The sequence below is a fragment of the Lutjanus erythropterus genome, chromosome 14, assembly GCF_056507025.1.
Source record: "Lutjanus erythropterus isolate fLutEry1 chromosome 14, fLutEry1.hap2, whole genome shotgun sequence".
NCBI lineage: Eukaryota > Metazoa > Chordata > Actinopteri > Lutjaniformes > Lutjanidae > Lutjanus > Lutjanus erythropterus.
Window position 1 is genome coordinate 19,775,099 of NC_139330.1, and position 19,275 is coordinate 19,794,373.

Sequence of the window (19,275 nt, forward strand, 5' to 3'; positions counted from 1 at the left end):
ATTTCATGGATCAGTTTATTAATAATTACATCTACAGAATGTAAAAAAGTCTAAAATTCCCATCACAATTTCCTAAAGCTCAGTGATGATGATATCAAATTGCTTGTTTTGTTAAAGACTCCAAAACCTGAAGATTCATCTGCTTTTACATAAGAATCAATATAATCTATTTGCTTCATCTTAAGATGAGATTTCTACTTGACTGTTCACAGAATCAGAAACAGCTTTATTTGCCAAGTATGTGCGCACACACACAGTACAAAGGATTTGACTTTGGTCTTCTACACAATTTTTAGTACAGATATAATGAACTAGTTACAGCATGCAGAAATGACCCTCATTCAGTCCAATGGGAGTTGCTCGCCTGGCACATATGCACATAAAACATAAAACAAATATAAAACCTCCATGGACCAAAAATTCATGATGGAAATAGTCATAATTGACCCTTGATGTGTTCTGATAACAATTTTCCAGATGTCTCTTTTATAATGGTGGATTATGAGCCGTAAGGGTATATTTCAGGCAGGACTTTCCAAGAACAATTTCCTGAAAAATTCAAATAGACATACAGCTAAAAATAAGGAAAACAAAGCTGAACAGAGACAGGTACTAATAAACATAGAAAGATTATGTATGTAAAAGTAGGTGAGTAAGAATTTGAAAAAGAACAAATCAACTGAAATGAGACTGAAAATGAATTGTTATGTGCTCTCCTCAAATTTTCTCTGTATTACTTTGTCTGGGCCAAGTATCCAGCTACATAAATTCAGATAAAATCCAGTAAAAGGCTCGAGCAGCCGCTCCTTTATCTGACCGCACACAAAGAGTGCCGCCTTCCTGGAAGTTAATCTCTCTTGTTCTTTCTGAGGAGAGACTTTTCCAGAAAGGTGTACCAGCCTAAAAAGTATGACGTCCTTGAAAAGATTAACCTCATCTCTGTCTCTATAAAACTGTCAAAACGTCAGTCAAAGTCAGTCTGTGGAGCTATCACATATATTATCTTTTATAGCTAACAATAAACAAATGTTGCCTGCCTGGCAGAGAATTGATGCCTGCAGGAAATTTTACTGTGATAAACATACGTAGAGATTCCTCCATCACCCACAAAGAAAAAAAACCCAAACATATAACCTAGATTTTTTTTAAATCAGTTCTTTTAATGTAGTGAGTGATGTTTTCTCGTTTACCTGAGGAAAAGCTGGTGGTTTCTTTACAATACTCTACTGTTACTTTCCCAGTGAATCATTAATGTGTCAAATTATCTTGTTAAACCGGGAACAATTACATTTTTTGCCACTTCTTTTGCACTCTAGTCTCACCTAATTTGGACACTATTTGAAACTACTGCCCCCTTCTTCCAGAGAAATAACAAGCCCTCTTCTGGAAAGCTGTTATCCTCAACACACACGTGAATGGATTTTGGCCAGGAAGGTTGAACAAGCCAGTCAACTCAGCTCCTTTTTTCTTTTTCTTTTTTTCCTCACCACCCTGGAATCTGTTGTTTTAAACCAGCCCCTTTCCGTTGGAAGTAGCATTATTCAAGCTCACACCGAGATGTGAGGGGAGCAGCTCCTCCTCCATTAAACTGTCCTTGGGGGCATTTGTTTTCCATCATTTGAGCAGATTGGAGTCTTGCTCGGTGTGAGTCATGCAGGGTGGGTGGATGTCTACGCAGGGTGTGGTGGGTGAAGGATCCTACTGGCGCTTGCGGCTGCCAGTGGAGGAATGAAGCATTCAATTTGGTTTAAAATGGATGAAATGCAAATGAATGGATAGGAAACTTGATTATGATCATACAAGTTAAAAACAGCTTGCATGGGAGTGTGCTGGTGGTGGAAACAGTCTGATGCAGCATCTTGAGTGTCATATGAAAAGTATGATCAGGGAGACCGGAGACGGTAGAAACAAGTTTTATTTGCATGTCAGTGACTCTGTGGTTGTTCGTGGTAGATCTCGCAAACTTTGATACATGATACCCATATTTGTCTACTACAAAAAAACTTACTTGGGCGTCAACTGCACAATCACAGAATACATGAGCTAATGCCAAATGCAAAGAGTTCTGCTGTTATAACTTACCCCACCACTGTGGTGAGTTGCGACACTAGTTGGGTACACTGACAAAAACACTTGTTTCTTCTTAATTTGACAAATTTATGTATGTGCGTAGGTGTGTGTGTGTGTGGACTGTATTCCTGAATATGCATGTGTCAAATAAGGACTCGGTTCAGTCAGAACTGACTTTGTACACACATGACCCACACTTCTTTTTGCTTTGAGTTTGCAAAGTGTTCCATGCACACAATGAAGAAATTCTCATCATTTTAATGAACTGTCACAACTGTCCCCACCGCAAGCAGCCATTACGTAACTAGTTGTCTTAGCATGTGGGCTTGAAGGTAGCATGAATGCAAAATATCAGAGTAAACAAGAGAAACTGCTACTTTAGGTCATGTAAGTCAAACCATTGTATCTACAATACAATGAATGTGAGGCAAAAAACTTCCGTGTAATCCCATCAGCTTGACTTAGTATGAAGAGGGAGAAAGTCGTGTGAATTTTGTCATGTGACTCTTGCATTGCGAGCCACTACGGTAACATGTGCCTTATGTGTGACATCACATGACGTACGTAATGTAGGAATTGTAACCCCAAAAATGGTCTTATCCTAAACCTAATCAAGTAGTTTTTTGTGCCTAAAACTAACCAAGCAATTTCTGTGCCTAACCTAACCATGTAGGTTTTGTTCCCGAATTTGCAAAGTATTTTTTTTGCCTAAACATAACCAAGAAGTTTTTGTGTCCAACCTAACCAAATAGTTTTCTTGTGCTTAAACCTAACCAAGTAGTTTTTTTTTTAACCTAACCTAACCAAACAATGACCATTTTACAGTGTTAATCACGTTTAAAATGGTTTTCTGCCACATCGGATGCAGCTGTGAAAGAGTACCTTGTGCTTTTTACACTAAGGGCCAGTGACAAATTGTCGGTCTGTGATGAGTTGGGATGAGAATGCATTGAATAATTTTGATAAAAATGTGACTTTCTGTCCTGAAAATAATTTTCAATTATTTTTGGGAGTTTGTAAAATCCACAATGTTGCTCACAGTTGCCAATTCTCCTGTGAGCTCAAAAAGGAAATGGGAGTGTATGATATCAATGACATCACCTCAGCTAAAATGAAATGTTTAACTGACAGGGTTACAACTAACCTAGGGTTGCAACACTCCCCGGTCTCCCCTAATCCTTAATCTTAATAATAAACTGGAAAACTGATCCTTCAGCAGCTGCACAAACATGCTGAGCAGCCTGCTGTGCAAAGACGTGGAAGTCAGTTAAAGTCATCTTGACAAGTATAGAGACTTGCACGCTGCTTTTGCCCCAAAAAGTGTGTGTATATGTGGTAAAATGCTGTTTGGTTATGTAATAACACAGTGGCTGAAACCATACAGACTAAAATGCTCTGTTTCCACTTCCAATGTGTGCACCAGATGTGTTCCAGCTGCAACAGGCTGGATTTGCTGCACACAATAATAGACCAGCAGACCCCGGTTGCAGTCCCACAATCCATGAAAGAAAGAAAGAAAGAAAGAAAATCCCACCTCCCACATCACTCCTCTCCACCTCCTCCCAAAACTTTGCCTGTTTCGAAAAGTGGTGACTAAAGCCGCAGCAGCAGCAGGAGGCGCAGGAGGAGTTCATCACTTTTCTTTTTCACAGTCGACTATCTGTCTCTGCAGAGGTGAGTCTGACAACTTAATTGGTTCCCTCGGGCGCTGTTTTTTTTTCTTCTTCTTCTTTTTTGTTGTTTAAGATTCAGCATTTCGTGCCGTCTGCTACACCTGCCTGCCAAGCTGCAGCTCTGATGGGCGCGGCTGGGACCTGTGCCCAAATCTCTGTTTTGACTTGCCTGGGAAAGTTAAGCGAAAAAAAGGCACAAAAGGACCGAGGACTTTAAGAACATCCCACCACGGCGCGTCAACTTCATATAAACACATTATTCCTCCCGCGGATCATCATTATCAGTCGGTCCATCCTGAGAGGGGGAATCGGGATTTGATTGATTGTTGTTCGAGCTGGCTGAAGGTATGGATTTAACAAGTACACTGGAGCAACCTGGAGACTTTTCTTTATTTTAAACTTGTTTATGTGGATCTTTTCTTCCCACCTGGCTGTTGCATCTCTGCACTAACAACTGCACTCTTGGAGTTTGGTGATGGGCTGTCAAGCTGTTTTTTTGGCTTTATAGATTGTATTTGTTGGCTATCTCGGATGGAATTGCGCAAAGTCAATTACATTAATATGAAAGAAGTTGGCTACTTCCTAAATTGCGTGTAAAATCCCAGTAGGGGGTTTGGGGTATCATTTTCTCTATATAATTAGTCTGTTATGGTGATCTCAGGATAGTTTTACATGTTCTTTTGCTGTGCTATTTACATCCTTCTAAATATACTGCAGGAACTGACCAAGCTGGAGCGCCAAGCTTTTATATTTGCCGCTAATATCAGTTACAGGTTATAAAAGAGAGAATTGTAATAGTTTTGATGTGAAGAATGAGTAGCTGTGTCGAGAAATGTTGGTTTGATTGAGTTGCACACTTAGGTTTCTTCTCTCAGATGAAAAGTTGCCTTTACAGGATAGAAATTGTGATTTCAAGAGACCATTTTTATTTCTAAATGTTGTATGTTAGTGTGCAGCACATGAAGCACATGCTGTTAAATGTCCCGAGCTGGCAGCAGGGTGTGGTGAGAGGATGGTCTCTAAGGGCTGTTCAGTGATCCTCTTTTGTTCCTTTGTTAGTTTGGTCTTCAAAGACACACAAAGTGAATATGAAGTCTATTGAAATCTATAGATGATGCATTACTTTCTTGTGGTGTCCACCATTCACATGAGGTCGAAATGGAAATTGAAAGTAGTTTGTTTTTAAAAAGTTGAAAAAAAAGTTTTCGAAAACTTTCAAGCTTCCAAAGCAACTGCCCCTACTAGATTTTAGAGTTTTGAATCAAATTCAAACTCTTAAGTTTTGAGATAAACTAAACAAAGCTGTATAAAGACATGTAAGCTTTTATTGGAATGATTTACTTTTCTTCATTAGACAAACTTGAATCTTTGAGTTTCAGAAACCCAACCAAAAGTTGAATTCCCAAACAGGATTTGCCATTAGTTGGATGCCTGAGAAATAAATGATTGCAATTGGAAATGTTAACCGTTATTCACATTCATTTCAGGTTTACTTAACAATGTTTTAAATGCAATTTGGGGGGTTGCTAAAACTCCAAGATTCAAATTTATCTAAAGAAGAAAACCAAATAATCTCAACAAAAGATTATTACCTGGTAAAACATTTTAAAAACTTTAAGGTAGAGTCCGTAGGATTTGTCCACGCTGTTCATAAACCCACCACAAAGATGGCAGAACATGAAATACTAATGCGTTGGGTTGGTAAAGCAACCCAACCGCAGCAAAACAATGAGGGAAAATAAGGAGTTTATGCATTTTTGGGGGGAAATACAAAGAGTTTGAGTTCAGATCAAAAGTCTATTGAAGTAAGAGTTGCCTTGAAGTTTTGCATCTTCTGAACTTTTTAATTTTTAGTGTGTAGGTGAGAGCTGAATGTGATCTAGCTTGGGCCTACAGGAAAATTTAAAAGCAGCTTGTTCAAGTATCCACAGAAATGTTAGATTGTGATTGTTAAAATATGATCATGAGACTGAGTATGACGTTTTTTTTGTCTTCAGTGGCATGAAACTTAAGATTGGCGCAGTTAAACATCAAATACATGCGGCCTGGTCTTTAACCCACATCATTCCCAGGGTATCTTGGGACCTTTTTCCCATCAAATGTTTGCTAAAATGCCCTTTAACCACAGTTTACAAATCAAGAAAATAAACAACCTTTTGGCAACAGTTGGCACAGTATCTGCATGACAGTGGTCAACATTTTATCATCATCTCGCCAGATAAGATGGGATGGACGAGTTAACAAGACAGATGGACTTCTCATCAGGCTTGACAGAAGAAAAGGGTGAGATTTCTGAATATATTTATGACGTTAAAGGGTTGGTTCACCAAAATCACACAAAAAACACCCACTTTTTCACAACTGTAGCTACAGATGTATGCAGATAGTTTTGGTTTTATTTGCAGAGTTTTAGAGATATCGTCAATGTTTGAGATTTCTGGATGTATTTATGAAACAAAGCCTCCATAAAAACACAAGTTAAAGGGTTGTTTCACCCAAATAACACAAAAAACCCCACTTTTTCACACTTGAGTATAGATAGCGTTGGTTTTAGTTTTATTTGCCGTGTCTTAGAGATATCCGCCATGTTTCAAACAAAATGGAGGTGAATTGGCTTTCATCTATGGTGCTCAAAGAATCAAAATATATGTTTGAAAATCTAAAAACAATGTACCATTTCCACAGACTTCATTGTGGCAGGAGGAATAAAAACATGACTTTCCATTCGAAAGCTTAATGACAGATTGGCGCAGTGTTTAAAGAGCCAATAAAAACTTTCCTGGGTGATGCTTTTCTCTCTCTTTTTGGGGGTCTCACTAATGGCACGCCTTCACTGGTCTCGGGTTTCTATTTCTGCTCCTCACTCTCAGGGTGTAAGTCATCCTCTGGGGGTTTCCTCCATTCGTCATAGCCAACTGTAAACGGACAGCTCATCTTGGCCTAACGAATTTTGACACAAGGTCAAGGAACGCCTGATTATATGTTTGACGCAAACTGAAAAAAAAAAACATATAATCAGCCCTTGTTCTCCTCTTGTCTTATATGTCACTCCTAAAAGTTTGTGAATATATCACTTTTCCAGCCAGTGGTTACAAAGTGCTTTACAGAAGAGAGAAAAGAAAAGAAGAGATAGACAAGATAATGTGGTTTGGACACAATATGCAGAGTTCAAGAAAAGGGACATAAAAAAACCCAAACAAGTGAGTTTTAAGATGCTTTTTATGCACTGAGCTGTCTTCTCTGAGACGTTTGTGGAGGAGCAACGGAAACAAAAGCATGATCACCTCTGGGTTTAAGCCTTGACTCTGAAACAAACAGAAGTCCCTAAAAGGAAGGAGGAGTAGAAGGAGACGGAGGAGGAGGGGGACAGGAGCGAAGAGGCAGCATGAAATTGACATGGAATTCACATTATCTATGACCGAATCCAGTAAAGCTCAACAGGCTGCAGATGGAGAGCAGAAGATGCCTCCTAGTGGAAGAAGGCTGTTATTAATATTAATTATTTGCACCCAGCTCGTTATAAACACGACATGATTTACACAAACGTTACTCCCACACGTTGTTTATGTTTGGCAAAGAGTTCAACTGCCTCTGAAGAGATAAGCAGGGACTTAAGTGAGAAGATGAGACAAAAACATGAATAAGTTCACCGCGGGGTAAAAGAGATTGAAGGTTCATTATCGACTTTGGAAATATTAAGTCAGAGGTCCACTTACTGGAAATTTTCCAGAGGATTAATGGGGAGGGTTTAACAGTTATTCCATACTTACAGCGCAGCTCACGATAACAACAAAACCATCTCCATGACAACTGAGCAAAACCTTGAGATGTGGCTGAAAACTCAGGAAAATGTCAAGTAAATGTGTCTTATGTGAAGAAGTTTTTCTCAGAGTTAAAATTAAAGCTGCAGAAAAGACTGACTTGTCAGAAATACGCGTTAGTTTGGTTTTTTGTATATAGTTTGCATATTCATAAATAACACCACATTATCAAAAATAAACAAACTTGAACTTGAAATTGATTAAACTACCCTAAACAGATACACTTTGATTGGGATGCACCAACAAAGATTAATTTAATCTAAAATAATTTCTAATAAGAGTAGCAAAACTTGGTTTAAAGTGAGTAAATCTTAATTTTAAATGAATGTAAAATTAAGCAGAGCTCTGTTGCACAATTAAAAAACTAATCTCTGCTCAATAAATCTAGGTTTAGTGATGTAAACTGAAATTAAATACTTTAATCAATATAGAGTTTGCTTACCCAAATTAAAATAAATAAATAAGCTAGTACGTTAACTAGTAAGTATGAAAAACTGCATTCCTTCCCCAAACTTTGCATTATTTGCAAGCTAGCCAAATTTTCTAGATATATTTAGACATATATAGACATAATTTTAAGTTAAACTATGATTTGATTGGAGTCTTTATTATATAGATATTTTGGTACCATTGTATAATTTGGCACCTTTTTTCAAGTGTTAATAACAATTGACTGGATTTTGATATATGAATGAACACAAAGTAATTGGAGGTTTTTGCCGTTTCTTTGGACATACATTGTTAAATTGGTGAACAATATGACCTAGGATGTGATCTAAAAAGGCATTTTTTGTTTTATCATCGTTATCAACTGATGAAACATTTACAGAGCTTTATTCAGTTTTAAGACACTGATAAAAGCAACTTTTACATTCTCATTGTCTAATAAGTCTTCTGCAAAGTGTTATTGTAATGATAATAATAATAATCCTACAACAGTTTAATAAGTTGTCAGTAAATTGACTGTGGTTCCACTGGAGGCTCCTCCTGATGAACTAAAAGACCTGAAATCAGTTGTCTTACAGGAATAGGATAAACACCAACCTGACAGCCCAACCATTGGCTTATAACTGTTATATAAAGCATTATAAAATTGTTTTCTATGAATAAAGCCAGCAGTTATTCCTCATAAACCCAGTAACAGAAGGTGGCACTGAAATGCACACTGTCTATCAATCAAAGTCACATTAATTCAAGCCTAAAATTCATCACCATGTCCGTCACTCAACACTCCAGGTACCTCCTGCCAACATGGATTATCATATTGAAGTATGAATAACATAAGTTGCTGCACATAACTACAGTAATAACTCTTTTTTTTATGTGCTATCAGTTGTGACAGAAACTATAACCTCCACAACCAGACTGGCTTCTCTACCACCAAGTGAGTGTCTCCTCCAGTCATGCTTTCTTTAATTATCGGCAATAAGCTAAATGCATAATGCTGTAATTATAGCAGAGCAGTTCTAAAGGAAGTACCCGATGAGTAACAGCGTCTCCTTGTTTTGCTGTGTGTCTTCTCGTTGCTAGAGGGAACCAGCGGATCAAATCACAGGAATATGTCCAGCGGTGCTGGAGGGCTGGGCTTGGAGAAGAATGTCTTAACCCAGAACAGCAGTGGAACTTATTTCTCCTCATGTGAGAGCAAATTTCCACTCATGGTCCAAAAATTGGGAAGTTGTGGTTATATGTTCGGGCGAGTCTTGAGATGCTGAATGTTATATGTTTATATTTTTAACCCTCAGAGGAAGGAAACTAACAGTGTTTTCGATTTCTGTGGCAGTGGTGAAAGAAGTACTCATACTCTTTACTCAAGTAATGTAGAAACACACTGAGTCCTGCACTGAAAACGTTACTGAAGTAAAAATATCCAAAGGTTGTCTGCAAAATGTAGCTAACGGGATTGCTTGGATTTTTTAGAAGTGAGGTTGTATGAGGCTTCAGCACAGATGGAAAGAAATGTTCAACTGTGGACACTATCAGCAACAAAAGGTATTTAGCCACTAAAGGTCCACCTAAAAATATCTGCATCAGTTTAAGTGCACACTATATTTAGGATATTTTCAGTGCTTTACCTTGCCATGACACACTCTTTTCCCAAGTGAAACCACCGTTACACAAGCCAAGTATCATTCTCTTCAAACCAACCAAACTACATAGGGGAAATAAGTAATTTTACATCAGAGACTGTTAATTTGTTTGTGTTATTGCGTGACCTCAGTAAATCCCAATCATCCTTTTAAAACACTTAAGTCACACAATAACACAAACAAGCTAACAGATTGAGGCAGTGATAATCCAGCTCTGCATGGTAAAATTAAGCTTTTTGTCCATAGAGTTTGGTTGGTTTGGAGAGAGTGATATTTTGCTTGTATAAATTTGGTTTCCCATCAGAAAAGTCTGATGGCAACGTAATGGTGTGAAAATAACCTAAATATACTGCAGACTTAAAATGATACAGATATTTTTAGATGGACATTTTTTAATTGGCAAAAATACATTTTGTTGCCGACCCTGTCGACAGAAGTCCATTGCTTAGTTTCCTTGCTGTTGCCCATCTCTGCTTCTCCAAACTGGGGGTGTGTCGATCACCCTCTACTGATACACTGACTTTCAATAAGCACCTCATACAACCCCAATTCAAATAATACGAACTGTCCCTTTAGTCATGTGACTCTTGTCTTTCATCAAGTCATAACATAGTTATTAGACAGTAGTTATGCCCTAGTTAGACACTATACACTTAACGATACACTAATAATATGTAATAAACTGTACTCTGTATCAAATTAAACTAAAACTAAAAATAAGATGTTCTATTTTAGACAGAATTACACCCGTTATTAGACCCTTTTTAGATTTTATTACAGGGTAAGTTGGGACACATTACAACAGAACTGTACTGTGAACTAAAGTGAAATCACATATCTGCTACTTCAACATTTAAAAACAAAATCTGGACCAGATCTACCAAGTAAAGGCCAAAATTACAGAGGTAGAGGGATATTTTGTCTGTGGGTGACTGCACAGACTTATTGTAATAGTGTGGGCGGTTTAATTTAATGTAGTTTAGCTTATTAAGTTTATTTCAGGGACTCTGTACAAAATGAATTAGTCTCAAAAAGAGAAAATATGCTTTGTACCAGATTGAACTTACTAGCTAATTTCCATCTACAGTCCCTGGGATAATGTGGATAATGTGATTTGATCAGAAAGCAGGCATCAGTCTAGACGTAACGAATTTGTGATTTCACTTTAGATTTCAGTACAGTTCTGTTGTAATGTGTCCTTAATTGCCCCCTAAGAGTGTCTAATACGGGTCTAATAAATGGTCTAATACTGTCTACTACAGATCGTATTATTTCTAGCTTATGTCTAACTTGATACAAAGTATAGTTTGTTATGTCTTTATTAGTGTAGTGTAAATTGAAGTGCAACCAAAAATTGTACTCATACTCATGTTTGGTATGAAAAATCATAACCACAGCTGTCAGAATGTTCACAGTATTAGAGGAGTAGAAGTATAAAGTAGCATGAAGTGGAAATACTCATGAGTAAAAGTACTTAGTCACAGGCCGCCAACGCGTCTAGGACTGTGGTGACTCAGTCATGTTCCCGTTTGTTTATTTTCACTGCTGAGAGGATTCGGTTCCAGGAAATCAAAAATAACCTGCATGCATCATCCCTCCAGCCTCTGTAGGTGTGAACACCAGCAGCTACAGCTCCTCCTCGGGAGTTTACCTGGGAGGAGACTCCTTGATAGGAGTCGATGGAGGAGGGAGCTACTTAGATGGAGAAGGATATGGAAGTGGAGGAGGAGGAGGAGGAGGTGGAGGAGGAGGAGGAGGGGGCGGCAGTTACATCGTGAGCTCGGTGACAAAGGTCAGGTCCAGCTCGTCAGGTGGCGGCAGGAGAGCGCAGACTGCTGGCTCATCAGGAGGCCTGTCTCCAGCTTTCCGGGAGAGGAAGAACATATCCAGCCGCTCAGGAGGTTATGATGGTGAGATCCTGTTAATTTAAAAAAAAAAAAAAAAAAAGCTCTGCTCTGTTGGCATAAGGGCAGAAACTTGAAAAAGAGAAGGAAACTCTTGTGCATGAGGGTGCTGTTAACATTTATGCTGCCATTGTGTTTCCTTGTAGGAAGTTCCAGTGCTAATTCCTCTCCAGAATTTACACGCAAAGATTATGGAGTCTATTGTAAGTGAGAATGAAAGCTGTATGCTTTCTGATTAGACAGTATTTGCTTAGCTTTATCCTCATATGTCTGTGTATGTTTATGTTTTTTCCCCTTTTTTTTTCCCGTCTGTTTTCTTTGCAGGCTCCAGCGGCACCACAAGAGGGAGGAGTGAAAGCAGAGGTATTCAATAATAGTTTTATTTTTGCCCCTCCTCCCTTCATTATGTCTGCATCTGACTCTGAATTATCCTGGTTTTCTTTTTATTAATTCCTTTGTCCATTGTGATTTTTTGCAGAGAGCGAGATCAGAGCCAGATTACAAAGTGCCTCTCCCACGGCCTGCAGATGTAAGACCATATGAGACACACTGATCCATTTGCCTTCAGTTACGCAATCCCTCATAAAGCAACAAAGCATCTTTATCCGAGTGTGTTCATTCAAAGAACCACTTGGATAGTGGGCCACTTTTACTGCTGGGGTCACTTTAGAGCAGTATGCGGTTTGAATTATGTTGCTGTCAAATGCTTTGGCTCAGTGTTCAGATATCATCACGCATACGACATTCCTTCTCCTCCACCTCTGTTTACGTCCATGAAATTTCGATTAGTAACACATGTGCAGCACAGCCAGGACAGGAGATATACTGTACATCAGCAAAAAGGAAAAGGGTGAGACTTAAACGGTGAGGATCATGGTTTTGTTTGCATTGTGTTTATGTGGGGAGGAAGAAGAAGTTAAGGGGCAGTTTTGTGGTCGCAACAATGGCAAGCATGAGTCACTGTTTGCAGCACCTCCCGTTTGAGGCTAAACAGTGGAGAGTCGGTTTTGCAGACGCTGAACACTCCCTCTGCTGATTGAAGCATATAACTGTGATAATATAATCCACATTTTTTAACACTTAGTCACTCTCTGCCACCTTAATCCAACCTTAGCTGGGTCTCACTCTCACGCTGCTTTGTTACAAAGCTGTATTTTCAGCAGAGATAGAAGAAGTATTTAATGCTTTTACTGAAGAAAAAACAGCAATTTAACAGCATTGAACAGAGATTGGGTAAACTGTAGTTTTCCCACTTTGTTTTTCTTCATTGATTGATACAGTTGATCTGAGAACAGATGAGCAAAACAGAGATAGGCTACATTTAATTCCTGTAATTACAGACTGTAAATAATCAAAAAGAAGTTTCTGAAACAATCACATTTAATAATTTAGTAAAGACAGCAAGTACTTCAGTTTTACTGAAGTAAAGTACACTGATTTTAGGATTTAACTGGTGCACTAAAATGAGTTTCTCAGACGTGTTCTTTGGTGAGCATTGTTTGTGGTTTTGCAGGGACGGAGCTGGATGACGTGAAGAAGCTGCTGAAGGGACGCTCCTGCAGCGTCAGCCCAACTCGCTCCTCCAATGCCACCCTGCCTGTCCCTAAAAAGGCCACCGTGGAGACCAAGACCATCTCTGTGGCCTCGCAGTCAGGTATATATCCTTACCAGTGTAACACATATGTGCACATACTATAGACGCCTTGTCTCCCTCCTAAACCCCTATGGTTTAAAATAGTCAGTTTGTGCCACTCATGTCTTACATAACATTCACAGTCACAGAGCTGAGGATCCGGTTTCCAGAGAGATAAATCTTAAGAACCCAGATATTTAAAGCTACTACAAGGAGTTTTTGACTGCTTATGAAACAGTCTCAATTTATTTTTAATGCCTTAATATGACCTATAAGTTAACAAGACCGCACGCGGAAAGTTATTCTGAATGCCTCCCACCACCACCCTGTGTTTACATTTTCCTACGAAGAGTTACAGTGGGTTATATGTAAGCCAGTTAATAAGAAGCAGGAGATTTTCATTTGGATATTTTTTTTAAATTAGATTTTGTGGCTATTACGGTGGAAACACTAATGCTTTTGTCCACAGGGGATGTGAGAGAGTCTTGTAGTAGCTTTAAGCAGAGTTACACTAATTCCAGAATCTTCTACCCCTGGATCAGTGATACAAATGACACTATCTGTTTGCTCATTTTCGGCACCACACAAGGAAAATCATTTCATTCTGTATGAAGGAATGAAATAATTTATAAATTGCATAAATACACATAATGTATTTTGGTTAATGTTATATAAATCAAGTTAGGAGATCTGTCGCATGCGTATTTGAATTACAAGAGTCTCAAGATGTTTGTGTCTTTTCTCTCCTGCAGGTTCATCATCATTTGGCTCTGGTGTGAGATCAGGTGGTTTCAAAACAATTGAAACATCAGGCCTGTTTGATACTGGTCTGACAACTGGGCAGTTTGACACTGGTGTCAAATCAGGCCAGTATGATATCACTCTGAATTCAGGCCAGTATGATACTAGTGTGAAATCAGTCCAGTATGATGGCGGTCTGAAATCAGGACAGTTTGATACTGGTGTGAAGTCAGGACAGTATGATATCAGTCTGAAATCAGGACAGTTTGATACTGGTGTGAAGTCAGGGCAGTATGATATCAGTCTGAAGTCAGGCCAGTATGATACTGGTGTGAAGTCAGGACAGTACGACTTGACTATGAAATCAGGGCAGTATGACAGCACTCTGAGATCAGGCCAGTATGACACGCTGGACAGCATACTTCCATCTTTCTCCTGGTCCACCTCCACGCTGCCCTCCTCCTCCACCACGGTGGTCGCCGGCACCACCAGCAGCTACACGTACCAGGCCAGCACCAACAACATGGGAGGATCGTCGCCGGTCGCCCTCACCTCGCCCTCGTCCCTGTCAGGTGAGACCAAACGTCTCTTTAATATTATCCGTTACCTGCAGGTGAAGCATGGCCGTGTTAGCTTTGTCTCTGCTGCACCCATAAAAATAAAGGTTCCAAATTGGCTTTTAATGAAGGGCTGGGCTTTTATCCAACCATTTGCTTCTGGAGAACCATTTACTCAGAAAGAGTTCTTTGTAAGACTGAGGGTTTCATTGGGAACCCTTTTTTGGAAGAAAGAGTTCTTCATGGATTGTTGAAAGCATAAGTGTTAATCACAGCTGTCAGAATGTGTTTGTCACCCTCAGATATTCAAATATTTATCCATGTTTCAAATAGTTTATTTAAGTGTAGATGTATCTGGAATCCCCCTAATTTGGTTCTTTGTAGAACCTTCAGAAGACAAGAGGGTTAAAGGTGAAACTCTTATAAAAAAAAGGGAGCTCCTTTGGTGGGCTCTAGGTGAAACCCTAAGAAGGTGAGAAAGGTTCTGAATAGAGGCCCCAGAGAGGGTTCTGGGTGGAACCATTGCACCAATTAAAAAGCTCTCTGTAGAACCTCTTGTATACGTGGAACCTGACCTCAAGTACGTAATTCTGAACCATTCTGAACATTTCCACCAAAATAAATGGTTTGGTTGGTTCAGAAAGTGTGGTTCTCAGCTGGAACCAAAAATAGCAGGTTTTCCTTTGAGAAAAAAGTGAACGTGTCATATTCTACAGGATTTTGTGCGCCGTGCAGCGCCCCCTGTTGATTACATCCTCGATTACAATTTTTCCACTCAAAACTGGTGGAAATATAGAGCGCCAAGTTTCAAAGTATCTTGAACAGAACCGGTCAAGAACCAGAGCAGTTTTGGTGGAAAAAGGCTTTGGTCGGGTTTGAGGTAAAACCTTTGGAATATAAAAGGGTTAATGGTAGAACCCTGTGGGTGGGTTCTGGGTGAAACCTTTACACCATAGAAGGGTTCTCTGTAGAACCTCTCAAAGGGGATTCTGGGTGGAACCTTTCACAGATGGTTCTAAGTATAAGCCTTTATTTCTGAGGGTGTAGTGCTGTATTATTTACTGTATATGGACATGGTTGCACGTAAATGTACAAACGAGCAAACAAGCTAACTCTGTTAAATATTCAGTAACAAACTAATATAACACTCATCACTGTGAATAAAGTATATAGACTTAATGATAAATCTATAAATAAATTTAGGTTTTTATTATTTGTACCTCTTATATTGGGTGAATAGACACTTTGCTTGTGGTACATTTACTTTTTTGTGTTTTTTGTTTTGTTTTGTTTTGTTTTTCCTCCATTCTTTTTCTTTCTTGTTCCTGTTTTGTGAATATTCAGACGCGTGTGTGTTACATTATGATTTTATGCCATTAATCAAATCAAATCCTGCCTGCCTCTCTTGTTTACAGTTTACGGCTTCCAGAATAATCTGGCTCCCACCTCTGGCAGTGTGCTCACCACCAGTGGAGCCAACGTAAACGCTAACCTAGGCGGTATGCCATCATATTCTCTGACATGTTTATTATATATCTATTACTGTTTTACATCGTACAAACTGTCACCTCTCTTACAGTATGTGAGTGTTTATCCGAGTGTGTTTGCATTTGCAGGTTATGGCGTTCAGAAGAACGTGTCACATGGTGGTGGTGTCGTCAGCACTGGAGTTTCTACAAGTAAGTCCACGATTGTTAACATTCCCCACATAAAGGTCATTATAGTCACAACAGTTCTTGACTTTAAACGAGTCCTGTCTTTTTTGTTGTTGTCAGCCACTAGATCCCAAACTGATGATACATATAAGAAAGACTATAAGTTCCTGATCTCTGAGAAGGAGAACGTTCCTGCCAGGCGGGGGGACACAGAGATGCTCATTTTGGCTAAAGACAGCGGGAAGCAGTTCACCAGCAGCAGCAGCGTTCACATGGGAGGAGGTGAGTCAGATACTTACTGCCCCCTGCTGGACAAATACTGAATTTTCTCTCACTTTAATAAAAGGTTGCTCATCTTTTTTTTTGAGTCCACTTTTAAAAACTGGTCACATTGAGGGTGTTAATGGGCATTAAGTTTTAATTTATACGTTTTAATCACACTAACAAAGCTTCCTGGATCTGCTCCAACTGCACTGTTGGATTGAATTTAAAAGCATTTCTAATAATCATCTTTCATAGTTAATTTTAATCATCATCTCTACAAACAGACCAACCTGCATATTAACAGGGTTTATTGACATTCACTATTTCTCCGACCTTTTCTCTTAAAATTTGCTTCAATCTTTTTGTCTTTGGTCATATAGGTTCAAGCCTTTTCTCTGTTGTGTATATTTGCATTGTATCATGATATTGTCTATTATATTTTGATATTGTGTGTCTGCATTTTTGGTTCTGCTTGTTGAACGCAATAAACACAATAAAAGTAGTGTTTAAGAATGTATTTCTTATTTTACAGGGTCTCTGTCAGGAGATTCAATAAAGAAAGAGAAGTTTATTTCAAGCTACTCTGAGACGATGCCGCTGAAGACGGAGACAGGAAATTCTTACTGTGAGTGGTCTTTAAAAACATCTCTAAGAATAGAAAATTACTTTGACTATAAAAATAAATCACTGGGAGTGTTTGCACCAACCAGTCTTTGCTAAGCCTGGTCCCAACTGCTAAGCTGGTCTTTGTTAAGACTAATCTTTAGAATGGATTTAAGCCTAGTCTTAACAGTCCACAAGCCAATCTCCTGCTGTCTGGCTGATTTGTAGCTAATCATTTCTAATTTGCAGTAATGTTTGAAAGCTCAAAGATAAAGTCTATTTGGTCTCACATGGAGGAAAGATAATTACCAGAGCTGTACAGCACAAGACAAAATGCTGACTGCCAAACAGTCTGATGTAATAACAAATTAGAAGCAGTTGACTTGGAGAGAAATAACGGAGAACATAAATGCTTGCTCAGACAATATAGTTGGGCAGAAGTTAGTGATCATGCTGTCGGTTTCGACCACTGACATTAATAAAGATGGACGCTGCATTTCCATTTCCTCCCACTGTACAAAACTGAAGATATCCTGGATACAAGTGCTGCCATCTTCTGCTGGTGACATCACATCGAGCAGGAATCTGCTGTCCATTGTGATGTGAAACCCTCATTATCTATCATCAAATAACTAATTTGTTTAGTTTGATGTGTTCTTTGATGTTTCAGTTTGGCTCATGTCCTATCTATTAACATAGAGGGGATGGGCTTTATGGCCTATACTTCACCCAGCCACCAGGGGGTGATTGAGACGTCTCAGCTTCACTTTTGAAGCCAAGACATCTTCTTTTTATAGATCTCTTTATAGATCCGTGGTTTCAACTGATTTCACCACTGAAATCAGCAATACCCCCAAACTACCTAAAAAAAAGAAAACATTAACTTTTTGTGAGTTTTCGAGTTGGGAGAAACATAAACTTTGTGAAACACTGTCTATGATAAATTCTTAATTATTCTGGCCTCCTTGTCAATGTGGCAAATATTATACACTACTAAGTTTATTGTTATTCTCCGTGAAAACATTGTTTGACTCAGCATGTTGTCGGCTCTGTCACAATAAATTATTTGCCCTGTTGGTGGCACATAGAAGTCAGCTGGACAGATCAATGCAGCACACACTGATGCACACAGTTATTTCTGACTGAATATAATTCATTTCCCACATGCATTGCTTTAATTTCCCACACAGTTTTGTTGTGTTATGTTATGTTTTGTTAAGTTATGTCTCAGGCATAAGCCCTGTTGGTGTAACGTGCCCTTGATGTGTATTTTTTCCTCCGTCAGATGGATCATCTGGAGTTGTAATGAAAGATAAAGCCACCTATGCAGGTATTTTGTACTGCACATGTCTTGATATTTACATGATGACTGTTATTTTAGTGTTTGAAAGTGAGGATTTTACTCTTTACTCCGTCTTTAGAGATTCACAGGGACAGTGGGATCTTCGGAGGAGGTGGAGGACTGTGCTGCTCCGACTCCTGTTGCTCCTGGTGGAAATGGCTGCTGGGTCTTCTCCTCCTCTCCCTGCTCCTGCTGGGACTCCTCTTTGGGCTCATTGCACTGGGTAAGGCTGACTTATATGTATACAACATTATGAGATTTAATAGGGAAAAAGTAAAAATCTCCCCAAAGACAAAAACAGTCCTGAGATACCCTCTGCAGCTGTTCGGCAGTGAAATGCCTGGGAGTGACTCTTTCTGAACCAATAAAATGTGTGTTTCAGCTTTTACAGGCTGGTGAGCATTATTTCACAGTGCTGCTAAGAGCTGTGCGGCAGTAAATGTACTCCTTTCCCTGGAAACTTGATCTGTGGGTACTGTCTCACTGCCATAAAGTCGGTCTGGCATTCATTGTCCGTGGAGCAGCTCCAGAAATTGTTGGTAGATGAAATCAGAGACTCCGGTTTGTTTTACTGCAGCAGGAGAGTTGTACAATTGGATTTTTCCTGATAATAATATGATAAAGAAAGGACCAGAAATAACATTCGTAACTCCTGATTTGAGGCATATTTTTTAGTAAAAAATAAAAACCTGCTGATTGATTATCTGGTACTGTGGATCCTGTTCAGCTCATATAGTATATTTATTATCTTCAGGTTCAGTTTTGTATTACTGTCAGAAAGTATATGATGTTCAACTCTCAGTGTAACTACAGTCTGTGGTAGGTTAAAGGTAGATCAATAAGGTCTTTGTATTTTAAGGCTTTTGATACCACATATATGAATTTGATGGGTTTATAACAGTCAGATTTGAACACAGACATG

General features: G+C 39.0%; 1 protein-coding gene across 3 annotated transcripts in view; it reads left to right on the top strand.

The window, feature by feature from the left end:
* Positions 1-3,678: 3,678 nt before the first annotated feature.
* The window catches only part of col17a1b (collagen, type XVII, alpha 1b), a 28,834-nt gene continuing 13,237 nt past the window's right edge, over positions 3,679-19,275 (top strand). Inside the window, exons 1-16 of one of the 3 annotated variants that reach the window (XM_084735324.1) lie at positions 3,679-3,744; positions 5,962-6,026; positions 8,898-8,948; positions 9,095-9,202; positions 11,256-11,564; positions 11,705-11,761; positions 11,883-11,921; positions 12,037-12,087; positions 13,072-13,212; positions 13,944-14,504; positions 15,905-15,988; positions 16,106-16,168; positions 16,265-16,426; positions 16,941-17,033; positions 18,297-18,341; positions 18,433-18,576. In XM_084735324.1, the coding sequence (XP_084591450.1) occupies positions 5,972-6,026; positions 8,898-8,948; positions 9,095-9,202; positions 11,256-11,564; positions 11,705-11,761; positions 11,883-11,921; positions 12,037-12,087; positions 13,072-13,212; positions 13,944-14,504; positions 15,905-15,988; positions 16,106-16,168; positions 16,265-16,426; positions 16,941-17,033; positions 18,297-18,341; positions 18,433-18,576 (1,963 nt within the window). In that variant the 5' untranslated portion in view covers positions 3,679-3,744; positions 5,962-5,971. Of the gene's footprint in view, positions 3,745-3,766; positions 4,089-5,961; positions 6,027-8,897; positions 8,949-9,094; positions 9,203-11,255; positions 11,565-11,704; positions 11,762-11,882; positions 11,922-12,036; positions 12,088-13,071; positions 13,213-13,943; positions 14,505-15,904; positions 15,989-16,105; positions 16,169-16,264; positions 16,427-16,940; positions 17,034-18,296; positions 18,342-18,432; positions 18,577-19,275 lie in introns of those variants that run through there. The other 2 variants (XM_084735323.1, XM_084735325.1) reach the window with 2 other exon arrangements.